The 26,025-nt window shown below is 37.4% G+C and overlaps 2 protein-coding genes across 5 annotated transcripts in view; one reads left to right on the top strand and one right to left on the bottom strand.

The window, feature by feature from the left end:
- Positions 1-26,025, top strand: part of HMGCLL1 (3-hydroxy-3-methylglutaryl-CoA lyase like 1) — a 195,317-nt gene that overhangs the window by 6,479 nt on the left and 162,813 nt on the right. The gene's annotated exons all lie outside the window — the stretch shown is intronic.
- On the bottom strand, positions 18,865-20,335 carry LOC140595173 (Y-box-binding protein 1). The gene has a single exon (XM_072734381.1). It carries the CDS (start codon positions 20,198-20,200, stop codon positions 19,223-19,225), a length of 978 nt encoding a protein of 325 aa, XP_072590482.1. The 5' UTR covers positions 20,201-20,335; the 3' UTR covers positions 18,865-19,222.

The following is a 26,025-nucleotide window of genomic DNA, read 5'->3' as shown; positions in this document are numbered from 1 at the left end:
GAATTGCTGTATCTATTTTTAATTTTTAGAGGACCCTTCATACTGTTCCAAGGGGCTGCACCGATTTACATTCCCACCAATAGTACAGGTGGGTTATCCACCCCCCACACCATCCTTTTTAACACTTCTTAGATTTTTGAAAGTAACCATTCTAACAGGTATGAAATGCAGAAAGGGTTATCTTTAGCTTTTAGCAAGTATAAGCATATCTTACCTTAAGCCAATCAGATGTTTAGCTGATTTGAGTCAGGGCCTACTTTATTTGTAAGGATTTGTCTTTTTTTCTTCATCCTTACTTCTATTTTGTCACTATTCAGGGGTTCTAACTAAAAAGCCTAGGGTATTTACCAGAGTGTTTCCTCCTAGGTGGGCCTAAAAATCAAAGTATTTTCTCCACAGCCCCTAAGAATTCTAGAAGTTCTAGAAGCTCTGATGATCTTCTCAACTGTTGATGTAGAATTGGCAGATGTTTTAAGAAGTCATGGCAGGATGGGTCTTACCATTTTGCTTTTCTTATGCATGGCTTATTGGCTGCTTAAGTACTCAGGACCTTGGCCACTCTCTAAGGCTGTCAAACAAAAGTTTTCATTAATGTTTTGTCCAGATTTTCTGGTTGTTCTCAGAAATTCACTGAACAAACTAGTTAAAATATTAATTTAGCATATTACAAGCATTTTGAGACAGTTACATTCTAGATAATATGTAAACTGTTTAGAGGAACTATTTATTTTCCCAGCTTTACAAGATATAATTAACATATAATGTATAATTTTATGGTATACAGATTTGATACACTTAATTATTGCACAGTGAATATCGTGTTAGCTTTAGCTAACACTTGAATCACATCACAAAATTATGATTTTTTTGGTGTGGTGAGAATATCTATGATCTACATTTATAGCAAATTTCAAGTATATAATATAGTATTAATCATCACTTTGCTATACATTAGATTTTTAGAACTTATTTATCTTATAATGGAAAGTTTGCATGGAGTAATAATTTAAAACTCAAATACAGAATTAAAAGATTAGCTGCTTCATGAGAAAGTGATACTTCATGGAAAAACAGACTATCCCAATGGTTTTCACTATAAATAAAAATTATGAAAGAGAAAAAAATATTTTAAAAATAAGAAAAATTATGTTCAACTTCAATATCTGGCTTTAGAGAGGCAGTATAACTACTCCTGTGTAACATAGTTGAGTAAAATTTGTTGAATGAACCAATGATTAAATGCATAGTCCCTTCATAATTTGTCTTTATTGATAGAAGTTTATCTCAGTTCTTTTTTTTTTTTTTTCCGGACATGAAGTTGGTGAACAAATTTTATTATTGTCATTAACTTTTTCTTTTTAATATTTTACATTGCCTTATTTCATTACTGGTTCATTCTTTCTTTTTTTGTTGATTTGTAAGCCTTTATAGAAGTCTACATATTTTATCAGTTTATTTGAAAAGGATTTTGTAGGTTTCTTGATCCTCTTGTCTATATGTGTATGTTTGTATCTTTGTACATATGTATGACATACTAGCAACTGATTTCTATTTTTTGAAAAAAAAATCGTATCTTCCTGTTTTCTGAATTTATATTTTAATTTTCTTAATTTGAACATTTAGCTCATATTATTTTAGTCTTTTTTAAAAAAAATAAGTGCTTTAAGACAGTTCACATATGTGAACTAATATGTTTATATGATTGTGTCTATCCTTAATTAGGTGGATTTACCTTTATGTGTGATTATTTATAACTATTGGTATGTTTATTTTCTGCCATATCTAATAGCCTCACTCACCATTTTATACTTATTTTTGAGGCTATTTGTACTTCTTGGTATTTTTTTATATTTAAATTGATATGCTTTTTGGAACAAACGATGTATTTCACAGAGTGAACTCATTCATCTTGAAGAAAGTCTGTTTCATTATTATTACACCATGGGTCCTCCACATGTTACTAGGTATATTGCCACTCTCAAGACTCTCTTTGTTAACAAAAAATATCTGACAGGTAGGTGGAAGTAGAATTCCAGAGACTTGTAGTACTGATGAAGCTAGAGATTATAGTCATGGGCACAACAAAGTTAGAAAGTTGAAAATATTTGTGGTCAGAATCTTAAACAGTGAGCAGTCACAAGCAATAATAAGCCCTTTGTATAACCATGTGAATTAATGGCTCAGCTAAAGTAAGATTCAGTAAATTTCAGTGGAAGTTGAATATTGAATAGAAGGTTCACCATGACATTAAGTACACTGCAGAGTAATGTCAAAATTTCGGGTTAAGAAAACAATGGCAAACTAAGTTCTAATGGCTTTGATGTATAAGGGATAGAAGTCCTCAGAAAGGGCTAAAGGACTATATGGCCAAATCACATGGATCTCAGAGGAGCAAGAATTATTGTACAAATAAAGAGTGACAGTTTTCAGGAAGTAATAGAAACTGCAGATGCCATCTGTACTTCTGGTCATTAAGCAAGGTTATAGAAAACTGAGCAACCTCTACATGAGAGAGTTACCAGTCCAGTGCTTTCCATAAGGGTGATCAAGGCTTGATTTAAGGCCAGAAGATGATGGGAATGTTCAGGAAAAGGGTTGTGAATGTCGTGGAGCTTGTGACTACAGGTTGAGTTTCCAAATGGAAAAATAAAGAACTTGAATCTTTATATAACTAGAAAGGCAGAGAACTACATGAGGTTCTATAGAGGAAATAGATGTTGTTGGGCATAATATATAGGGAAATGACTAAAGAAAACAGGATTGTGAAGTAAGGTGGGTTACCTAGTGTTTGATCCTCAACAGTCTTGTGATGGATGTGGTTCTCTTTGGGTATCTCTGTATCAGCTAAGTCTTAGATTTACTGCATTTCAAGAGCATCCTTCTCTCTTGAGCATGTAGACTCCATATATTGGAGTCTCCTTTAATTTGAATTGACTTATATGTGCTTTTGAAAAAAGAAAAAAAGAGAGAAAGCTTTTTGTCAAGGTTGTTCATATGTTGATTTCCAAAGAGAAATGCCAGAGATGTGAATGCGGAGACCAAGAGCAGAAACCCTGATGGTTGTGGCTTGGTCTCTGTACCATTTGGAAGAACGCTCCCATGTACTTCATCCTATGCATACTGCATCTAAGATGCAGACTTTTTATAACTTTTTTCCTATTTTTTAAACCAATTAAGATACATTATTTTGTATGAGTTCTCTATTCAGATTACTTTTATGGTTCGGTAGCTATCACTGTGGAGAGTTCAATATGTACTAGACACTGCCTAACTGTTTTATGTATAGTAACTCATTTAATCCTCCCAACAACCCACTTTATAAACTGAATAATGGGGATGCAGAAAGGTAAAATAATTTGTTCATGGTCCACAGATAATGAATAGCAGAGCTCGGAAATAAATTCAGGCAGCTTCTAGTTTCAGAGCCCCCAATTTTTACTACTATATCAGTGTTTCTTCAACTTTTCTGGTGATAAGAATCATTTGAGGTGTTTATTAAATGTACCAGAAATTCTGATTCAGTAGCTCTGAGATGGAGCAAAACTATCACTTTTTTTACATTTTTTTTTTGCTTTGTTTTTGAAAATCTAGTGCTGAGACTGCCACCCCTCTATCCTTGTATCTGCTTTCAGAGGGTCTGCTGTCATATCATGTTTTCTCTAGTCTATCTTTCCAGAGCTCCTGGCTGCTGTCCAGGAAAGACTCCTATGAGTTTCAACTTCCCTTCTGTCCTCTTTGAGGTTGAGACTAGAGTTCTGCCTGGAATAGAATTGCATTGGATACAAAAGGAAAAACAACTTGGTTTCCAATAAATTTCCTGTTCCCTTCAATCTCCAATACTTTCTGTCCTTGGATTTCTGTTGGCTCCTGTATTTCTTGCTTTCTCTTATTCCAGCTGGCTTTCACATCCTTCCCTCCCCCACTCTGTGTTCTTGTTTTTTTCATTAGCTGTGAGCTCCTCCAAGTCTTTTGGCCTTCTTTATGCTTATTCACTCTGTGCTGTAACTTTCCCTGACCCTTTCTTCTCTCCTTGCCTATCCCTTTCCAAGTTTAGCTTTTATTTTTGTTTTTTATTTTTCCTCATCAACTAAGGGGTTAGACAGAACCATGACTTTATGGGTCACTGTCATGGAACAGATCATAGTAAGAGAGAGAAAGCAGAATCATATATTTGGGGAATATTGTTATTAAGAGAAATTCTGATTTGAAAGTGATTGTCCAGTCTGCTTGAAGCCCTAATAATAAAAGCAACATATAGAATCCCAGGGTTCTCCTGCCGGTCTCTCTTGTTGGTTTAAGTGGATGATGCAAATCAGCTGTTACACAGGTGAACAGAATTTAACCTCTGGAAATGTTTTCTTTGGTCAAGACTATACTTAAAAGATAAGTACATAGAAATGCAGGACTTGGACTCTTTTATTGTATACTTAGCTGCCTCTGGCACCCAGATTATCCTCCTGTGCCAGTGGATATTTGATTTTTGTTACTCTTCATGGACAATTATGTGGGGATGCTTTAAAGGGACCGAGGACATTTTTCAACATTGGCATATTTTCAACAATGTATACCCTATTCATAATACTCAGCAGGCAAGAGTTATGTTTAAATTACCAGAAGTTTGCCATCTTCCCCTTTGGATGATCTTCCTTTTCTGAGTGATCAGAATTCATTCCTAAATGAACACTCAGGTGTTGTTTCATTTCTTCTACATCTGACCAATTTGGGGCCAAATTTTATGTTCTGTTCTTCAGAAAATAATTTTGGTTGGCAGATCTTGCTCCCGAAACATTCATTCTAAAATCAGAATTTATATAAAGACTTTTATGTGAAGATAATTGAGAACATTATTCAAGTTTATAGATGTTTATATTTTTAGATTTTCTTCTTTATATGAAGGCCTAGCAATAATGTAAAGGAAGGCCAAGTAGTGGGAAGGCTCTCTGAAAAATACAAAATGTAAACAAAAACTGTTATTTCTACATAGTGATGAAGGGACCAGAGTTGTTCCCAGCAGGATTTTGATAAGAGGAAATGATATTTCCTTCCTTGGTTTAGAGAGAGGAAGGGCTGTGCTCTGGCTCTCTGTTGCTGGCAAGGTGCTAAGGAGCATGGTGGGCAAGAAGGGGAGATAGAACCACTAGAGCTTCTGTCCCAATGGCACTATTCAGCCATATTTTCATTTTTCATTGCTGTCTCCTGAAAGCTCATTTCTTTATCCTGCTTTTTATTTGAATCCTGCTTTTTACTGCATTCCTTCTTTGTGACTTGGTTAAAAACATAAACCTGTAAATACATTTTAATGCAGTGCTGGGGGAGTCTGTGAGGATGATAATAGTCTTTGTGTTGGAGGTAGATTTGAGGTCAAATGGGATTTGGATAGATTTCTGGTCAGAATAAGATGATTGAAGATTTATGGGCAGAATTAATAAAATCATGGACAGTTATTCATTTAGTTGTGAATATTTCTGTGTCTGAGTATACACATGTCAACCTACATCTGTATCTTCTATTTGGTCTCTTGTCTCTTACATGGAAAAAGAATTTAAAGGCCCTAATCTTAAAAATTGCCTTTTTAGTTTTTTTTTATGTTTGATTTGAAGATGGATGCTTATGTTTTGCAAGTGGTGAATCTCATGAGTATTTCGCTTATCTACCCCTCCCACCCACCCCCACTGCCAGCCCCATTCCCTGTATAGTGCTTGGAAGTTCCATCTTCCGCATTGAAGTAGTGTCCTACCAAATATGTTTAAAAAGATTGAAGTATCTCTATATTTAATTCATGATATTTTTAGTGCTAGATTGAGATCTTCTCAGGAGACGAAACTATATTTTATTTACCTTTCTGTTATCCAGGAGACCTACATACTCAGGTCTTTTAAAAATATTTATAGAGCTAAATTGTTTCTATGTGTTAAATACAGCAAGCATCCACAGTACAAACTTCAGGTGCTTTCAGCCAAATTAACGGACTTTATGATTGGCAAAAGCAGTATCAAAAATATTATTTTTGTAAACTAGAGTTAGTTTTAGCTGTACTGTATTATTTTTCATATTGGACTCTAAGTCAATTTTTAAATCCAGGTGCTAATTTTTTTTTTTTTTTATTTCCAGGCTATGAAGGTAGAATCTAGCTTTTCAGTCACTTCCCATATCTCTGTTTTTACTGAGTTAATTCACACGGTGTACAATATGCATCTTCTCAGGACTCTGTTTTATGGAAGAAGTAGTAGAAACATTGAGGGGTATAATAATAATACCCTCAGGGTGAAGCAGCTTCTCTATTGCAGTGTCTAAGCCATGGTCTCTGGTTTTGGATTCAGTGTTTGGGCTGAATATCCCACTGATAGTAAGCGCATCAAATGTCACCTTATGCTCGTTAACTTTCCAAGTCACGCTTCCTTGGATTTGTGAAGTAGGGAAATGCAGATGTCAGGAAACTTCGACTACATAAAAACGCCTTCAATATAAGTTTCACTCTATGAAATCAGCATTTCATAAAGTCTTTTTGGTGAACTTTATTAACAAGCAATGGGATCTAGGAAGCTTGGCAAACAAGGAGGCAGGAAACCCCAAAGAGAACATGTCTGTCAGACGTCTTTCCTTCTGGGGCTTGCTTCCAAATGTTTTTGGATCTTGAAGGAAGTGGAGTGGCTCTCTGCCACCACTCTCATACATCTGTAACCCACTGAGTGTACAGAGTCTGGCATTCACTTTTTAAATTCTTTCCTCAATCTGTATTTATTTCACTGTGAAATAGAAGCTGATCACATAGGTTGATGTTGAAGTCAAAATATGAATCTTATTTTACTTAGGCACAATTTCTACTTTCTGAGAATTTTGATTTAAGGACTGAGAATTCTCAGATTTTTAAAAATGCTGTGGCACCATTCAAATCTTGCATTTTATAGAAATCTGTGGACCTGGTCAAACATAAAAGTTGAGGGCAATTTGGAGTTCTGTTTTCCTAGCTTTTAGGGCTGTGTTTAAAAGACCTGTGGAGTAACAGATGTAGTTATTCAGAGTTTGACTCATGAATGTCTGCTATCACTTAGTCCCCATTCCCTTATGACATGATTTTAATATTTAATATAATTCTGCTAAATGTATGCTCTAGAAAATATTGAAAGAAAGAACTTGAGCTAAGGGAGATGGAACATAAGCCTCTGTAAATACTCATCTCTAGAGAGGTAGATCTCTTAAATATCTATTTGCCTTTAAAGAATGTACACAGATACTGACCTTTTGATGAGAAAGGAATAGTGATAACTTGTTAAATAGAATGTATATAATTTGTCTTAATCAAAAATTATTTAGGGGCAATAGTATTATTTTAGCCTTCCTGCTCTCGATTTGCAACTGATTTACCAAATAGGACAAATGAGAGAATAAAAGAGATACAAAATGCTACATCAACTGTTAATAGAGTATTGTTAACAAGAACTTGGGAATTAACACAGCACTGATTTTTTTTTTAATACTTATTTATTTGACACAGAGAAAGAGCACAAGCAATGGGAGCGGAAGAGGGAGTAGCAGGCTCAGCAGGGAGCCTGACATGGGGCTCCATCCCAGGACCCCTGGATCATGACCTGAGCTAAAGGCAGATGCTTAACCAACTGAGCCACCCAAGTACCCCTCACACAGCATCAGTATCAGCAGCCACTCTTTACTAGATGGCCAACTTATTCCAGTGACTTTGCTAAGGGCATTATTTAACTTCTGAACTCTTAGATTTGTGTGAAAAAGATCCCATTATGTTCACTTTTAATAGGAGTTGAGGGAGGCTCAGAGTTAATAAAAATCTCTGCAGGCCACATAACTCGGAGAGACAATGGACTTGAATCCATACAGGTCCCAAAGCCAATATTTCTCATGCTATATCCTGTCAGTCTATTGACCAGTACAAACTTCAATTATAAGAAAATTGTTTGTACTCATTTACTATAACTTCTTTTCATTTAACATAATCAGTAAGGTTCTAGATTAATCTATCACTTTAAGGAAGGAAACTGCAGTTGGTTACAAATGACTTGGGATGATTATAGCTCATCTTCCCTCATTAGTTTGTTTTGAGATCCAGTATTTAAAAACCGAGGTGGATGAAGCTGAATGAATCATTCTTATTTCAGAGAGAAGTTATTCAGATTCTTTAAAATGATGCCATTGTTCTTGGTAAATCTTTCACAGCCTTCCCCTTTTGCTCTGTACCTAACAGCAGCCCTTCATTTACTGCTGGTTTTATAGGATATTTCTGAGAAATCTATCCCTTCTTAGTTTTTCAATAGCTAGATTAAACTTGGGGCAAGTACAGGGCACCTGGGCGGCTTAGTGGTTGGGTGGCTTAGTGGTTGAGCACCTGCCTTTGGCTCAGGTTGTGATCCCAGAGTCTTGGGATTGAGTCCCGCATCAGGCTCCCTTCATGGAGTCTGCTTCTTCTTCGGCCTATGTCGCTCCCTGTCTTTCTGTGTCTCTCATGAATAAATAAATTTAAAAGTATTAAAAAAAAAAAAAACTTAGGGCAAGTACAATTGACTTAAAGTCATACCCAAAAGGTCTGATTTATATAAAATGCATCATATCCATACCAAATATTATGTATGTAGACTTCACACACCTGAAAGTTCCTGGCTAAGTTCTGTTGGAAAAATCTATTTCTTTCAACTACTGCGTCTTTATTCTTTTTTCTAAGTGGTCATCCAAAACTGTAGTGTGTAGAGGAAAACCACACTATAATAAAATAAATGGAACAAAAAAAAAACAAAAAACTTGGTCACATAAAATGTGCTGATGTTCTATTGTGAGGATAATAAAAAACTCCTTATTAGTAAGACCTGAGCTGTTTGAAGCATAGAAAGCAAGAATTTTCTGTTTGGTACAGAAGGTCAAAAAGTAAAGATAATGAAACAAATTGTATATAATTAATCATTGAATAAAAAAAGGTGATGGGTGGGGATCCCTGGGTGGCTCAGTGGTTTGGTGCCTGCCTTTGGCCTAGGGCGTGGTCCTGGAGTCCTGGGATTGGGTCCCGCATCAGGCTCCCTGCATAGAGCCTGCTTCTCCCTCTGCCTGTGTCTCTGCCTCTCTCTCTCTCTGTGTCCCTCATGAGTAAATAAATAAAAATCTTAAAAAAAAAAAAAGGTAATGGGTGAGAAAGAAAAAATAATCACATAACCACAAGGCAGTTGTTCTAGCCCTACAAGGTATACCTAAGAGAAAATCTTCAAGATGTTTCCATTTGAGAAATAAATGAGAAACCAGTCACATTATGACTGAACATTTGAGTTGAATTTACACCATCACAGATGCACTTTCATGTTGCTTTGCTGTTTTCCCATTTCTGCTTAGCAGTTCTAAGAAACAATGCTGAAGTAGGGAAAGTTGAGGTGGCCTCTTGCTGTAGTTCCTCCTTTTTTCTTGCCACTGGGGCTTTGTTCTTTGGGAGGATCAAGCTGTATGGCTGCCCGATCCACCCCAGAGGAAGCCTCAAGCCTCTTGACTTTTCCTTTTTTAAAAGATTTTATTTATTTATTCATGAGAGAGACACAGAGGGAGGCGGAGCTATACGCAGAGGAAGAAGCAGGCTCCTTGCAGGGCCTGATACAGGACTTGATCCCAGACTCAACCTGAGCCAAAGGCAGATGCTCAACCACAGAACCACCCAGGTGCCCTTTTACTAATGAAAGCAAAAGCAAGAGAGGAGTAGCAGCTTCTTTTTAAACTGTTGGTAAAGGGAAATAAAAATGATTCTTGTTATGAATTTTGTATGAACTCCTGATAACTAGTTTTGATGAAACCACAGGCAAAACTTGGTATCAGATTAATTAATTACTCAAACTCCATGTACTAACTTTCTTCTGTTTTCATATTCCTAAAGTAGTTGGAGAACTTATCCATTAACTAATAGGAATGGGAGGAAGTAAATGCCAAGAATAATAAAAATGGGCTGAGACATGCTAGACAATAGATACATCATTAATTTCTAGGAAGAAATCCTGTGTGTGAAAAATTAAATTTGTGCCTAATCATTAGTAACATATACAATTCTCATAGGTGATAAAGACCACAGGAGTTGAAAACCAGAAAAACAAAGCATATTCTTACATACTTTTGTTATTTGTATTACTATTGTGGCAGAGTATAATTATATTTGGATTGTAGGGTATGTGTTTTATTTTTCACGTTTTGGCCTTAACATCCCTATAAGCACATATTAACACTTTATCAACCCTAGTTGATACTTTATAATTAAACATTGGATACTTTCCAAATGCTGACACATTTTAGGTGCTCTAATTTTCATCTGGACAAACATTTATAGCTCATAATCTTGTTCCCATGATTATGTTTATCATCATGTGAAGGCATATATACCTACTCACTGAAAGTCACCCCATCCATGTCCAAATGTGTTTAAGAGTATGAATGTCCATCTTCATGTATGTAGGTTTAGGTCTATGAATATATGTAAGTTCATATTTATTCATATTACTGTTGGGTAAATGATAGTATATCAAAGCATGGTTTTTTTTTGAGTCAGAACACTCAGGGGAAATGATGAGCTGGGCAAAGAGAAATTAGGAGCTGGAGCAATTGAGATGTTGTGTCTGAGATTGATAGAAGAAAAACTGGGAGAGACTACTGAAAAATGGGCATCTAAAAGAAGAAATCGATTATTTTTTATTTTTTATTTTTTTAAAGATTTTATTTATGTATTCTTGAGAGACAGAGAGAGAGAGAGAGAGAGAGAGAGAGAGGCAGAGACACAGGCAGAGGGAGAAGCAGGCTCCATGCAGGGAGCCTGACGTGGGACTTTATCCCGGGACTCCAGGATCATGCCCCGGGGCGAAGGCGGCGCTAAACCGCTGAGCCACCCAGGGATCCCCAAGAAATCGATTTATATAGAATCTTCCACAGTGCCTCACATTTTTCCCCCCTGCCTTATAGTTGATTGCTTGAGTTATTCTGACATCTTCTAGTGTCCTTGAGATTTCACTATATTATTTCAAACTTGAACCACTATGAGTTATTACATCTGGTATTAGGTCACTTTGGACAGTAGGATCTATTCTTGCCACACCAAACCTGTGTAAGTCAACCATTGATGTTCCAACTTTTTCCTTCCTCAAGGACTGTAAAGAGGCCCTAGAAGCCAGATGGCCTGGTGGTGGGGGCAGCAGATCCTGAGGCCTTTCCTGAGCAACCATCTCCCATTCTCTCAAGCTGTTCAACATTAACATAATGACTACATATATGTTTCTTCTCGTGTGCTCTAATATACATAGATGTTACAAATATTGGTATTTCTAAATACCACCAAAAATTTAATGGGAGGTAGAAAAATGTTCAAATGACTTGAAAACTTTATAAAGAGAGTTTGTGGAATTGTTTGAGATTCTGCTTTTATGGTTTAAAATTTCATCTGTTAATTACTCTAGCATATGCTGGAAGACTAGTTTGAAATGGTCCCGATGAGGAAAGATAAATCATTTTCATTTAGACATGAAATAATGGTATTTGAAAAGAAGAAGTTAGGAAGTGCTATTCATGCTATGAAATTAGAATGGAGATCAATATAAAGATTGTGATTTTAATTTTTATTTTTACATTATATTGGCAGAGGGATTTTATTGAATTTGTAGTTGATAGTGATAGGCTCTTAAATGTAATCGTATAGCTTTTCTTTTAAGTTGGCTTAAACAAGACTCCTGGTTCTCAAATTGTGGTCCTTGGATCAATAGTATCACCATTATCTGTGAGCTGGTTAGAAATGCAAATTCATGGACCCAGCTTGACCTAATGAATAATGATCTCTGGAGATGGGCCCAAGAAACTGTGTTTTAATAAGCTCTACAGGGGATTCGTATGCACATTAAAATTTGAGAAATACTGATCTAAAGGAATTGCCCATGACTAAAGGCCATTATGATCTATACAGGAAACAGCTGGAATGATGAGGCTTGAGCTTTGTCTTAGTCTTGTATTATAAGGACCTTACTTCCAAAAAGAATCTCCATTAACTGAGGTTGTAAAACAAATATGATCAAAGTTTTAAAAATGATTTTATAAGAATACAGTTTAATTATATTCAAAGTTATTAATATGAGAGTCCAAACAATAATTTTAATAAACACTGAATACTTTTAGTTTACAATAAGTGGTTTGTTGGCATACTTGTTCCCTGAATAAATTGAATAAATAATGCTGCTGAAATAAACTAGTTATGTGTAGAATAAAATTAAACTTTATTGAGCAACCTGATAAATTTTGTTAGAGATTGAGTTTCCAAATAGAAGCTTAGTTTGCTTAGCTGGAAGGAATAAAGACTAATTAGTCATTACATGTAACCTGTTTGTTAACTGTTCCTCTGAGGGGAAATTGAAAATCAGCCTTTATGGTTTATTTTTTTAATGGAAATTGAAAAAAAGAACATTGATTTACTGCCTAAAATGGCTGATAAAGTTTGCATCCAACTTTAGTAGAGCTGTGCACAAAGTTTTTTCTTTGTTTTGATGTTTTAGTCTGCAGATGTTAGCTGTTTTTGTGAGGAAATAATGGTGTTAGCTATGAGTTTTCTTGGAAAGAAAGAGCTTAAAAGCTTTAGAGTGCTGGAATCACAGTCTGCACAGCCAGATGAACATGGATGGAATGTTAGGTGAAGCCCATGGGGAGTCATTCCACAGCAGCATCTGGAAGGAAACAATAAGTGACTGCAGGGTTTACTTTTCAGGCAAATGATTAAGAAGTGATTAAATGAAGGTGTTAGGATGTGAGGGAGGGAAGGAAGCACTGAAGGTGTATATATAATATGGAACGGAGGGATTATGGAGAAGACTTAACAGAATGAACCATAGATCACAGCTGAACTTATAAAAAACTGGAATTGGAATTTGAACAGACTAGCTTATAGGTATCACATGAAACAGAACGTGAGATTCACATAATACAGAACATACTCAAACATATTTTTTTGAAATAGTAAAGGACAGTGATGATGTCTAGTTATTCAGAGCCACTGGAAATCATTTCTTAGAGTTGGAAAGACATCCTGCATTATACCTTTAGAGTCTTACTCTGATTACATTGGCCCTACTTTAAAGTCCTAAGAGAGCTCTGGATTTTGTAAATAGAAATCCAAGGCTTTGATCAAGTAAGTGGTTGTGCTTTAGCAGTTTGATACCACCTTGTTCATAATACATAATGACAGTTTTGCTTTAAATTGCTTTCTACAGAAATTTTTTGCTCTTTTCGTAAATGATCAGATCTTCCATTCCTTTTCTCTTAGTGACTATTTTCCACTCTAAACTGTGAATGAATGAATGAATGAATGAATTGTTGAATAAAGGAAGGAAGGAATATAAAATCTCTATGTTTAGATGTATAGAGGTAGGAAAAATCCAGACCCCCCCCCCCCCCCGACCCCGGTTCTTTGGGCTGGTCTATTAGTTAAATGAAAGAAAATAATTTCATTAAAGGAGTCCCACAAAAACATAAGTAGCTCAAGGATAGTCCAGCAGTCGAGGCTTATACAACATCCCAAACCAAGGAGAAAGGGAATAGGGATCTGGAGCTTCAAAGAAGGGAAAGACAATTATTAGAAAGATGGGAAGAGCAAAAGTTTGGTAAATGTCGTGCTACACAGAAACAGTGGGACACAGGTATTTGGACAAACAGGCTCTGCAGAGCTCCCCCTAGCTTACCAACCTAGCCTATAATTCTTACAGTTATCTCTGGTGATAGGTCTCTTCCTGGACCAGGTCTGAATCTAAATTCTTAAAGGCAGATAATGGGGAAGTAAAAAAGCTCTTTGAGTCTTTTGGGTCTTGATTGTCTTCAGCTCAAAATAATCTATATGCCAAAGTGACAAATTTTGGGGAGACTCATTCTGAACCCCCTTCAGTCTCACCTATAAAATTTTGCTAAGAAGTTTGACAGTCCAGAATTTGAGTTGGTAGATTATTCCATTTCCCTAAACTAGTCTCTTACTCCTGAGAATAGTTGTATTCAGTTAGATAATTGTGTCTCATTTCAGGAGGTGGTGATGCAGATGGACTTCCAAAGTTAAGTTTATGGTGCAATCAGATTTTTTTCATTCATTCATTCATTCATTAATTTATTTATTCATTTTAAAGATTTTATATATTCATGAGAGACACAGAGGGGCAGAGACAAAGGCAGAGGGAGAAGCAGGCTCCTTGCATCCCTGATGCTGAACTTGATCCAGGACCCTGGGATTACAACCTGAGCTAAAGGCAGACATTCAACTATTGAGCTACCCAGGTGCCCCTGTTAGATTTTTAATAAGAGACATTCCTATGGAAACAAAAGAAAAAAATGGTTAATGATTAGACTATAATCCCAGTTTCTGAGCTCTGAAGGCAGCTTGTCAAGAAAATTTCTAGATGTCTGGCTTGAAGCATCCTCAGATGGAGTGAGGGCAGGGAGAAGCACTCTGATAGACATTCCTGGTTTGTAGTTTGAATGTCTTGGTGATCTTTCTAGGTGGTCACCCAGCAACTGGTATGATTATTGTCTATACGTGAACTGTTGTGTTTTCTCTGAAGTTCATAGCAAATTGTCCAACTCTAGCTTGTATGGCTTAGGGAAAAGGACAATTTTAGTTGTTAATGATTCCAAGTCAGGACAATTTTAAGTTTGGAGAATTTTAGCCGCATACTGAAAAGAAAAACTGGAAGAATTTAGGATTCTAGTCCAATTTATAGATAGAAAACAAAACCTTGGACAATTAACAGCACTAGAATTTGATATTCACAAAGGTTTATATTATTAAAACATAATGTTCTCTATAATCCCTATTTTAATCAAAGTAATAAGGTAAACAGACTAATTTATTCACAGATAAAATCTAGTGTCAATAAATTTAACCTAATTATTTACATAATTATAGCAAAGTAGTGATTGATCATATAGGCTCTTTTAAATCTGCTTTTCTGGAATTTTTTTCTTTGAGAGAGAGCACATGAATGCTGGGAGTGGGATAAGGAGAGAGAATCTTAAGCAGGATACACACTCAGGGCAGAGCCCAAGGTGGGGCACAGTCTCATGACCCTGATATCATGGCCTGAGCCCAAATCAAGAGTTGGTTACTCAACTGACTGGGCTGCCTAGGCACCTCCCAATTTTGCTGGAACTTTTTATAAAACAATCTCAGATTGAACTCTAAAAGCCTCTTTACATGAGGATGTCAAGCCAATGACTTGCCATTAGACGTCACCAGCAATACCTATAGTTTCAGGTTAATTTTTCTCTTCTTAAGGTCTACCAAATATACTGAGGTTTCTATACCTGCCAGAAAGTAACCTCATTCACCTGGCAAGGCTGATGGGAACCCTATGAGCAAGGTGCCAGGCTGATTTTTCCAAGGGGTTTTTATTAGCTTCATAGAGTCAATCTTAGTTCCTTAAAGCTATCTGGTCATATCTGAGTTTGTGCACATCATTCTCCAAATATGATATTCCAATCAAAGCTTTGGTGACATAACCTATGTTTCAGATTGTGTCCTGTTATAAGATGAAGAGATTCTTACTGAACTTAGGCAAATAACTATATTGCCATGAAAATAAGAATACTCCCAGAGGGTTTTCAAATTCTGGAGGGATCAGGCAAGGAGAAAAAGATAGATGTTTTATCTTTGCTTATTAAGATATATTCTGCTAAATTGTTCTAAGTCACAGCTTAAGAGAACAGATTTTCTTATGTTTGGAAAATGTGATTAAAGAATTGGTAATATTTTAAACAAAAAGTCATAAAAATTAAAATCCTCCTCATCATTTCCTCAAGCCCATGTAATCAATTTGTGTTGATTTTGATCTTTTGTTAGCAGTGTTATGAAGCCATCAGTTTTCCCCCCATGGAGTTCTGTAATTGCTTACTTCAGTGGTATGATTTGAAATTTAACAAAACTGTATTTTAGAGTACTTATCAGAATCCTTTCATAAATTTCTTTGAAGCTGAAACACTTTTGGAGAAATACTTCTGCAACAACATAAAAACAATAACCTTAAGTAACAAAGGCTTAAAAATGGCAATGGCTAAAGGTCAGATGAGAGTTCATTATAATGCAGTTGACAAGGAATTTGGTTATTTCTGTGACACACACAATATTTTAAGATAATCAGATTACAAATGATAACATTGTAATGAGGATACACCAAATTTCTAGGAATGTTTTACAATTTCTGGAATACTTAAAAATACCTACAAAGACAACCTAAAAAGGCAGCTTACTATTAGTATTATTTTGACAATGGTTCCCATGTAATTTAATATATGAAGCTTAATTAGTTTAACATCTTTTTTTTTTCTTTAAGGAGCAGGAACAACTCTTTCGAGACATTCCAGGGACCCTCTGAAAAATCTCAAAGTTGGTTCAAGGTCAAAGATATCGTTTAGAACTTGATTTTGGGGAAATTTGTCAAAAGTTTCAAAAGATTTTAAAACAGTCAAAGGGGATCATACAGAGGTCACTGTGAAACCATACTTAGTTATCTATTTAGCCATAGTGACAAAGACTTCAAAGGCAAATACATAAAATAGTTGTTTAAAAAAAAAACCTAAAACAAAATCCACAAAACTTTGTTTTTTTAATAGAGAAAACTCAGTTTTCTTGAGTAATCAAAGACTTGATAACAGAAAGCTATTTTTATAAGACAAATTGTCAAAATTTTTGTTTTCTATGTATATTAAAGGTAAAAGAAGATCCTTTTACACTGTCTTCTCAAGGTCAGGACAGTAGTTCAAGAAAACTGTCTTCTTAGTAGATGAAAGAAAATTAAATTCCAGTTTTACATAAGTATACTGTTGATAATAAAGCTTATTTTAAAAGTACTTATAGTAAGAATTCAATTTTAGTGGCTTGATTACATAGGTAAAATTTAAATCCTTTTTAAAATTAATTTTGGCAGTACCATCCAGAGTTAGAAGATACCACACATCAACAATACACATATATAGACAGTCATGATCATAAAGACAAGCACAGACCTCATAGTTTCCATTCTAAAATTTTAACCATGAAATAGATATTTGTGCAGAAGGCACATGAGGCGACTTTTTCTTTTTTAATTTTTCTAAGGTTCAAATAAACTTTTCTCTTTCTTTTGATTAAAAAAAATACCTTTCTGAAGTTGGCATTTTAAAGTAATAACCTAATTAAGAATTCCCAGGGGGATCCCTGGGTGGCGCAGTGGTTTGGCGCCTGCCTTTGGCCCAGGGCGCGATCCTGGAGACCCGGGATCGAGTCCCACGTCGGGCTCCTGGTGCGTGGAGCCTGCTTCTTCCTCTGCCTGTGTCTCTGCCTCTCTCTCTCTCTCTGTGACTATCATAAATAAATAAAAAAAAAAAAAAATTAAAAAAAAAAAAAAAAAAAAGAATTCCCAGGGAAGGTGAGGTAAAACATTTACATTTCAAAGGCACAGTGAAAGAATGCATGTTCCTCTTAGAAGGACTCTTACTCCCCTAAGGCCAGAATTTTTACAATACTTAGAAGTCTTTTGAGATATATAGGAGAGGTTTTGGGATTAGTGAAAAAATGATAAGTGGCCTGTATGTTGTGCCTGGAGCTGCATTTCTGGTTTTTCAAAGATTTTTTAGATAAGGACAGTTGCTTTTAATTCCTCAAAGAACTGGGGAATATTCTGGATAATAAAGATTTGACCTATCCATCAACCTACACTGGAATGTTTTCCTTTTCCTCTGGACACATTAAGCTTAGAGCAGAAGGTCTAAAAAGAATACTAGGCTATGAATATCAGCTTCCAATGTGGCCAAGATTTCTAATCAGAGTTATTAAGTCCTTTCAAATATCTTGTCATATTTCAGCTGGGACAAATGGTAAATATTTCTGGTAGTACTAAACAACTCTGTGGACCTAAAGGTGTCCTTAAGGAAGGTGCAGAAGATATCATCACAAGATCTGGAATCATTCATAAGGATAACCAAAAGAAAGAACTGACAACCTGCATAGTCCAGGCAGATGGAAAGCCAACCCAGATTCTCAGGGCACAAAATGGGACAAACAAGAAGGCAATACTACCTCTGAGACAGAAAGGATCAATAACCAATAGGTCTGGATTTGGAAAGGAAGAGATGTCCTATTTTATTTTCCTCTCTTGGCTCTGGGCCCTATAGACAGAGATGCAAAAGAGCTGAATCTGGCAAGAATCTTTGCTTGTAGCTGGCTTCTGCCAGTTTTCCTAAGGTCCCCTCAGCAGATTCCAATATCTGCCAGAATTTGGCAAGATTTTTCATTAATTTTAATTTCCCTTAGCTATTTAAGTTAGCAATTTACCAGAAAATTCCTCAGAGTCTCGTCAACCCCAGGAGGTTAGGAAAGTCTGTATAAAACATTCAACAACTCTCCTTTCTGAATTCACAATTCAGCCTTAGACCCATTCACTGTAGGGTGAAAACTTCCAGTACTGCTTCTATTAACCTTTGTCCATTCACTTCTAGCTGATACATTTCCTTATTTGCAGGAGGGTCTGGGAATTTGCTGAGGAGATGGGGTAGTTTTTAAAGAAGGGAAATTAACATCGGGTTAATGTGGACCCTCATTTTTATTATAAGTCTAATTTCTGTTCTTAAGAGCATCCCTAAGATTAGCCATTATAATCCTCTGTGTCCTCTTTTTAATTTGGTCTTTCCATACCTTTCCATAGGTATCAATAAGACAATTACTTAGGATGAGTACTCTTAAAATGTTTTTCTTTCAAATATAGCAAATTCAAAGGATCCATCATGTGGCCATTGAGGAGTAGGATCTTATATTCTTTTTTTTTTTTTTTTTTTTTTTATTTAATACCTTTATTAACGGGTGCTTGCCGTTTGTTGACTTTTTTGAAAAAATCAAGTTGTAAACTTTTATTACAAATTAAAAATGAGGTTCTTAAAAATCTCAACTTGACCAGATATGAAACAATTTAAAAACCTTTAAAGGTGTATTGAGAAAAACCAGGCTTTTTTTTTTTTTTAAAAAAAAACACGTTTATCATTACCAAAAAGAGACGTCTTTAGGTAAAAATAATAAAAACCCCATGCTGCATAGATAATGCAGATAGTTCTATTTATCTGGTCAATGGGCAAAAAGCAAGCACTTAAGGTCTTCAGCTCCAATCTTTTGTTCATTTCTTATTGCTGGAATTTCATCTTCATTTCTTCATGTTGGATGACTAAACCGGATGATGGTAGAGATGGTAGCCGGCATTTACTCAGCCCCGCCCTGCTCAGCCTCGGGAGCGGACGAATTCTCAGCTGGTGGATCGGCTGCTTTTGTCTCTTTGCCATCTTGTGGTTTAGGGTTTTCTGGGCGTCTGCGTCGGTAATTGAAGTTGCGGCGGTACCGACGTTGAGGTGGCTGCTGACCTTGGGTCTCATCTCCTTGATTTTCCTTATCTTCCTCATTGCCATCCTCTCTAGGCTGTCTTTGGCGAGGAGGACCCCTACGGAATCGTGGTCTATAACCTCGATACATATTCTGTCTCACTGGTCTACCTTGTTCTCCTGCACCCTGGTTGTCAGCACCTTCCATCACTTCTCCCTGCACGGGAGGGTTGGAATATTGTGGTCGACGCCCGTAGGGTCTCCGCATGTAGTAAGGTGGGAACCGCCGCCTGCGGTAGGGCCGGCGCTGCTGGGCCTGGCCTTCGGGAGCACTTTCCGATCCCTGGTTCTTTTCCCCACTCTCACTATTCTGGTAATTCTGCTGGTAATTGCGTGGAGGACCCCTGCGACGTGGATAGCGTCTATAATGGTTACGGTCTGCTGCATATTTACTGCCTTGCACTGGAGCTCCACCAGGGCCTGTAACATTTGCTGCCTCCGCACCCTCTTCTCCTTCAACAACATCAAACTCCACAGTGTCTCCATCTCCTACACTGCGAAGGCACTTCCTGGGGTTATTCTTCTTTATGGCAGTCTGGTGTACAAATACATCTTCCTTGGTGTCATTCCTGTTGATGAAACCATATCCGTTTCTTACATTGAACCATTTAACTGTTCCCAAAACCTTCGTTGCGATGACCTTCTTGTCCCCGCCGGCAGGCGCCGCCGATGTGAGGCCGCCCGGGCCGCCGCTCCCTGCGCCGCTGCCCGTGGTGCCGGGCTTGGTGTCGGCGGCGCTGAGGGCGGGGGCGGCGGGGGGGGGGGCGGCGGGCGGCTGCTGGGTCTCGGCCTCGCTGCTCATGGTTGCGGTGATGGTGACTGGGGCCGGCTGCGGCAGCTGCGGCTCCTCCCGGGGTGTGATGGTAACTAGGCCGGCGGCGGCGGTGGGGCTGCTCAGGGCTCTCTGGGGTCCGCTCTCCGCTCCCGCTACCGATCGAACTGGATCTTATATTCTTAATAGTGACTCAAAACAATAAGCTTTTCTGCAAAAGCCATCCGAAATGAGAGTACAAAAGATGTAGCCCTCACAAAAATCCAGAAAGTTCACTTCCAGGGTTAGTCTAAGAAGGCAAAAAACCTTTGTTGTCACACTGGTTAGAAAGGTATAGTGCAAGTGGTCTATAGTGTCTCATAAGAATGTGAGTTGCCTCCAGTCATAGTCTTGCTAATCTGTGACCCTGGGCAGGTGCTTCTGGAATAGGACTTTGCCAGCAGTAACAACACACTGAAGATTGAGATGACCAAGATCCTTTATGGACTGAGATATTTTATGACAAACTCCCCCTGAGAGCTGGCACAATTGGACAAAGGAATGCCACCTCACCTTGGACCCAGTCCAGCTCAAGTTGGACTAAATCTTGTTTTTCTTATCAGATCCACATCCTATTTGGCTCTTCTGGATTCACACTGATACATATATCTTTTGGTTGGTGGAGACTAGCAAGAATAAAAAACCAGAGAATATCTGGTTTTAAAGCCAAGCTCTCAGGACATAAAACAAAATGACTATCTCTGGGAGAAAGGAATCAATAGAAAATAAGAATACTCATACTAAATTTTGACAGAGTTATTATACCTAAGAAACTAGTTTAAACAGTATTTTTTCCTGGTAATCCAAATTTAAAAAAGGAAAAAGGACTCTTACTACTCTTGTTCCCATTAGACCCTGCAGGTAGAGATTGGGGAGACTGACATGGGAAGAATTCTTACCTCTGCTGGTGTTTGTCAGAAGTCCTAGGATCTCTCAGCTACAAAAGTCCCAGAGTGAACAGTGTCTAGCCTGCTGAAGGTCACTTGTAGGCACAGAAAAATTTTCATTCTCTTTCTAGGTTTTTTTTTTGGGGGGGGGGTATTTAGGAAGGATAGGACTGGTGTATTAATTAAACTGACCAGAGACAGATTAATAGGAGAAAAATTAAATTTAATTTCAAAGACACAAGACGCTCAGAGACAGGCAATTAGGTTTATATGTCATCCTGAGACCAACAGAAGAGGGTAGGGGTCTGAAGTTTCAAAGGGAAGAAAGATAATTCACAGGAAGCTGGGAGTAACAAAAGGTTGGTGAACAAATGTTTGTCATGACATGCAGAGATAGTAGGATATAGATATTTGAATGAACAGGTCCTGTCAAGCTCTCTTCAGTTTACCATTCCTAGCTTATACTCTTCATAGTTAATCTCTGATAATAGCTTCCTTCTAGACCAGGACCTCTGTGTAAATTCTTAGAAGCAGTTAACAGGGAGGTAAAAAGCTCTGTCTTTAAGGGCCTTGATTGTCTTCAGCTCAAAATAATCTGTATGCTGCATTTTGGGGAAGCTTGTTCTGAACCCCTGCCGATGGTAGGGGATGGTTTATTTTTCCACAAAAGGCTCATATTTATCATTAAAAACAAAAATCGAGTCCATTTCTGAATAGGGTTGGTTCCATTACTAGGTGAAAGGTCTGGGAGTATTTGCCTACCCAAAATTTATTCTGGGTTATCTCAGGGTAAAGATGGAACATTGATAACCAAGATCATAGTCCTGACAGATTCCATGGTCAGGAATCTCACTTTTAGTGAGATTTTGAATGTTGTGATAGTTCTAGGATGGTGGATCCATTGCAAGATAGAAAATTTTTAAAAAAATCAAGAAGCAGGTTTGGAGGAAGTAGTGTTGAGGACAAGTCTTTTTTTCGTTGCCAGTTCTGTTTATAGAAACATAGGCACTGGAAAAGGCTCACTTTCTAGGACAGTCCAGGTATTGGGATTAAAGCATTCTTGATGGAATGGCTTTGCTTATTTGTGATTATTCTTGGTTATCATAGTAACATAGACTGAAAGTGATAGGGGCAGAGACAGGGATCTTACCTGTCACTATGAAAACTTTATTATGATAGGGGTAGAAGGGATATATAGTGAAATTAAGTCTGTATTCCTTCAAAGTAAATTAATGTAGGAAATTTAAGTGAGATGATCATGTAACTTATGATCCATAGTTGAGTACAATGAGAGTAAAAGAGAGTAATTTTAATTACCCTAGGACAACAGGTATAAACCAGGACCACTTCAAACAAAAAGGAATATAATGGCTACCTTATATTTCAGAGTGTCTTATTGTAGTCATCCATCAATAACCCTTCAAGCTTTTTAACAGTCCTGACTTTAAGAAAATTTCATCCTCATATTCCACCTATTTCTGTTAATTCTTGTGTTAAATAAAAATTACAGAAACCCTGTTCTTTGTAAGGTCATCCTCTACCTATTACATTGTAAAATTGACCCTTTTTACTTTTTTTTTTTTTTTGTCTGTTTAAATGAAGTCTGAAACAGAACTGAGTTTTCTGGGTAGGTTCTACCTGAATTCTGGAAAGGCAGGGTGTTTTAGATTGACCCCAGCAGGTTAAACTTTTGTCTAAGTATCCTGTTGCTCACTTGTTCAGCTTGAGAGTAGGACTCTGTGGAATGAATTAGGCGTAGTCTTAAGTACATGGAGCACATTTAAGTACTGTGTGCTTACCAGCTGTACTCTATTTAGGCAACATAATTTATTGAGTATTCCCCCTACTTCCCAATATATGGAGAACATTTAAGCAGGGGTAGATTTCGGCGTACATGGAATGAACAAATGCACACATGATGTGATTTAAGAAGGATCAGAAATTCAGCCGCCACAGACCACCCCTCACTAGCCGGCTCACATTTCCAACATTAGAGACACCTCTGGGGTTTAAGATAGAGTGTCTCTAAAATGAAATTGGCCACCTGGAAAGGAAAGTGTAATAAAGCCGGTAGCAAACCTCATCAGTTGCATTCAGAGCCCCAAGGAAACAAAACATAAGTTTTAATTAGAATTAGGGCCAGGAAAAGTCAGTATGTTAGAAAGCAGAGACAGGTGAGAAGAGAGAGAGAAGCAGTCTAGAAATTACTGAATGCAGGGCTGGGGTTGCTGTGGACAAGTGTCCTCAGGAAGCAGGAGGTACAGCCAGGCAACCTAATGGAGTTCTGCTCCAGCCTGGCTTGAGGTTTGAAGCTCCAGACAGGGCAGCACTGGAGTTCACAGTGAGGGTGGGAAGGAGTTAAATGAGGAAGCAGATTTTGAAAGACTGGGAATAAGTCTTTACCTAGGCGCCCTCTATACTGTCAAACCCTTTATTTTCCTTTATTACTTGTTTTTACTTTTTGCTCATTCTTCTCCACTTAACACAGTCCTTCTAGCTCTTCCTATAACAGTTAACACACCGGATACATTTCCCCCCAGTCAACTCGGAGAATGTGGCACAAGCTGTTAGAAGGCCCTTTCACAAGACCTCTGTATAACTTGGCTTTCAGTCCCATCACCTCCTTCTATTCTTTTCTCAAAGTACACCTTCTTATGTAAACTTGCAACATGTCTCCTATCCTCCAAATTCCTCTTCCATTTCCCTCATTGATTTCTTTGTAACACTCATATTTATTTTATTTTATTTTATTTTTTGCTGTTTTCTGCAAACTCCATGAAGGAGTCTTTTGCCTCTTGTGTTCACTGCAGTATGTATGCCATGCTTTATCCAATGAATGGATAAAAGAAAGTCCAGCTTACTAGTCACAGAATCCTATAGAGCCCTTGGTAATTGATGCTGATAGCAATGATCACAATTCTTCTACTTTAATATAGGGGCCCCTCCCCCCAAAGATTCTGCATACCTGCATACTGGTAAGTGTTTAGACCCTCAGGGTCAAGACTGGATATATCTTGGTCTCTATCATAGCCACTAATACCAGTAGAAAATTTCAACTCTATCCCACCCTGCTCAAGAGAATCTGTACAACAGAAACATGTATATTCCTTTAGACCACAGGACATTCTAAGAATAGCAGTGGTCCAGATGTGTGACCTAACTTCGTTTAGTTGAAGCTTCTTTACCACATGCAACTTCTATTGTGTTTTTGAAAGCTTTCCTTAGACAGTTCATGTGCAAATAATGATTCCAGTTGTCATCCAAAGACTAGAAGAAAGGACTACATATAGTGAATTTTTGTTGGTTTTCTAAGCCATAATGAGTGTGAACACCCTTTATTATATGACTAACTTGTATAAACTCTGATTTAATAAATCCTATCCATTTATTTATTCCATAAGTGTTTACTGAGCATGTTCCATGTGCCAGACTCAGTTCAGAGAGCTGGGATACAGCAGTGAACTTAAATGAGTCCATACGCTCAAGGGACTCTTAGTCTAATGGGAAGAGACAGACAATAGATAATTAAATAGATATACACACAATATGCTAGGTGGTGATGAATACCAGAAGAATAATAAAGATTAAGGGCAATAAGATGGTGAAGAAGACTTTAGTTGTTGTTGTTGTTTTCCCATATTGGCTTTATAAAGAATAGAGACATGAAAAAAAGAGGAAGTGAGTCACAGAGCTACATGGGGGGAAGAGCAGTCCAGCAGGGGAAGTGTTCAAGAGATTGCAAGGAATTCATTGTGGTTGGAACAGGAGTGAAGGGGGAATGGTAGAGGAGCTCAGGAAAGTAATAAGGTACAACATCTTGGAGGCCTCAAAAGCCATGGTAAAAACTTTGAATTTTTCTCTAAGGGAAATGGGAAATCATGGAGGTTATTGAACCAGAGGAATTATGTGATTGGTTTTATGTTTTAAACGAGTTAGTAAGGTTGCTGTCTTCCAGAGGGGGTGGCAAGAGTAGATGTGAAGAGGCAGTCTACTGTGCTCTTCCAGTAATCCAGGTGAGAGATGATTATTTCAAAGATAGAATATGGTTTGCTGACGGACCTGATAGAGGGCACACGAAGAAGAGAGGAATCAAAGATGAGTCCACGTGTAGGCTTTAGCTGTTACCTTAATCTATTGGGGTCACTATAATAGAATACTATAAACTGGGAGGCTTATACATAACTAATTTATTTCTCAGTTCTTGATAATGAGAGTTCCCAACATTAGGGGACTGGCTGATTCAGTGTCTGGCGAGAATTTACTTCCTTCTTGTGTCCTCACATGGTGGAAGTATAGTGGGAACTCTTCAGGGTCTCTTTTATAAGGGCACTAATCTCATTCATGAGGTCTCCACTGTTATGACATAATCATCTCCCAGAAGCCCTGCCTCCAAGTATTATCACATTGAGGATTGGGTTTCAACAATCACATTGAGAATTTGTGAGGGCACACATGTTCAGTCTTACAGAAGCAGTTTAAAAAGAAAAATATGTCATTTACTGAGATGTGGAAGCCTTTAGGAGGACAGATTGTAGAGGAACAAAGAAGTCTCAGTTTTAGACATAACCACCCTTAGGGTCCTGCTCTGGACTCCATGCCTCAAAGGGTCACGTGCATTGGTTTAACTTTTTCGAAATTTTCTAAGCCTCCTTCCACTGTTTTGAGTGTTTCAGTATATTTTATTCTCTATATATTTTGAATATCGCAAATGATGAGATTTCTGAAAATTCTGATAAATTTTGCAGTCAGGAAGCTTTTGTATTCCATTTCCTATAGTGGCAGTTATAACAATCAGTGTACTCTGAGAGTGATGACAAAATGAGTAACTGGGTTGCTTGAAAGTATTATGAGCCTATGCTCAAGAGTATGGGTCAGCTTCATTCTGACCCAGTGACTCAATGCATCTGATGCTGCATTATACAAAAAGAT

The sequence above is a fragment of the Vulpes vulpes genome, chromosome 1 (assembly GCF_048418805.1).
Source record: "Vulpes vulpes isolate BD-2025 chromosome 1, VulVul3, whole genome shotgun sequence".
NCBI lineage: Eukaryota > Metazoa > Chordata > Mammalia > Carnivora > Canidae > Vulpes > Vulpes vulpes.
The sequence above is the reverse complement of the archived record's forward strand: the minus strand, read 5'-3'. Positions and strand labels throughout refer to the sequence as shown.

Coding starts and splice junctions, on each gene's coding strand:
- LOC140595173 (XM_072734381.1), bottom strand. CDS start 20,200: ATGAGCAGCGAGGCCGAGACCCAGCAGCCGCCCGCCGCCCCCCCCCCC.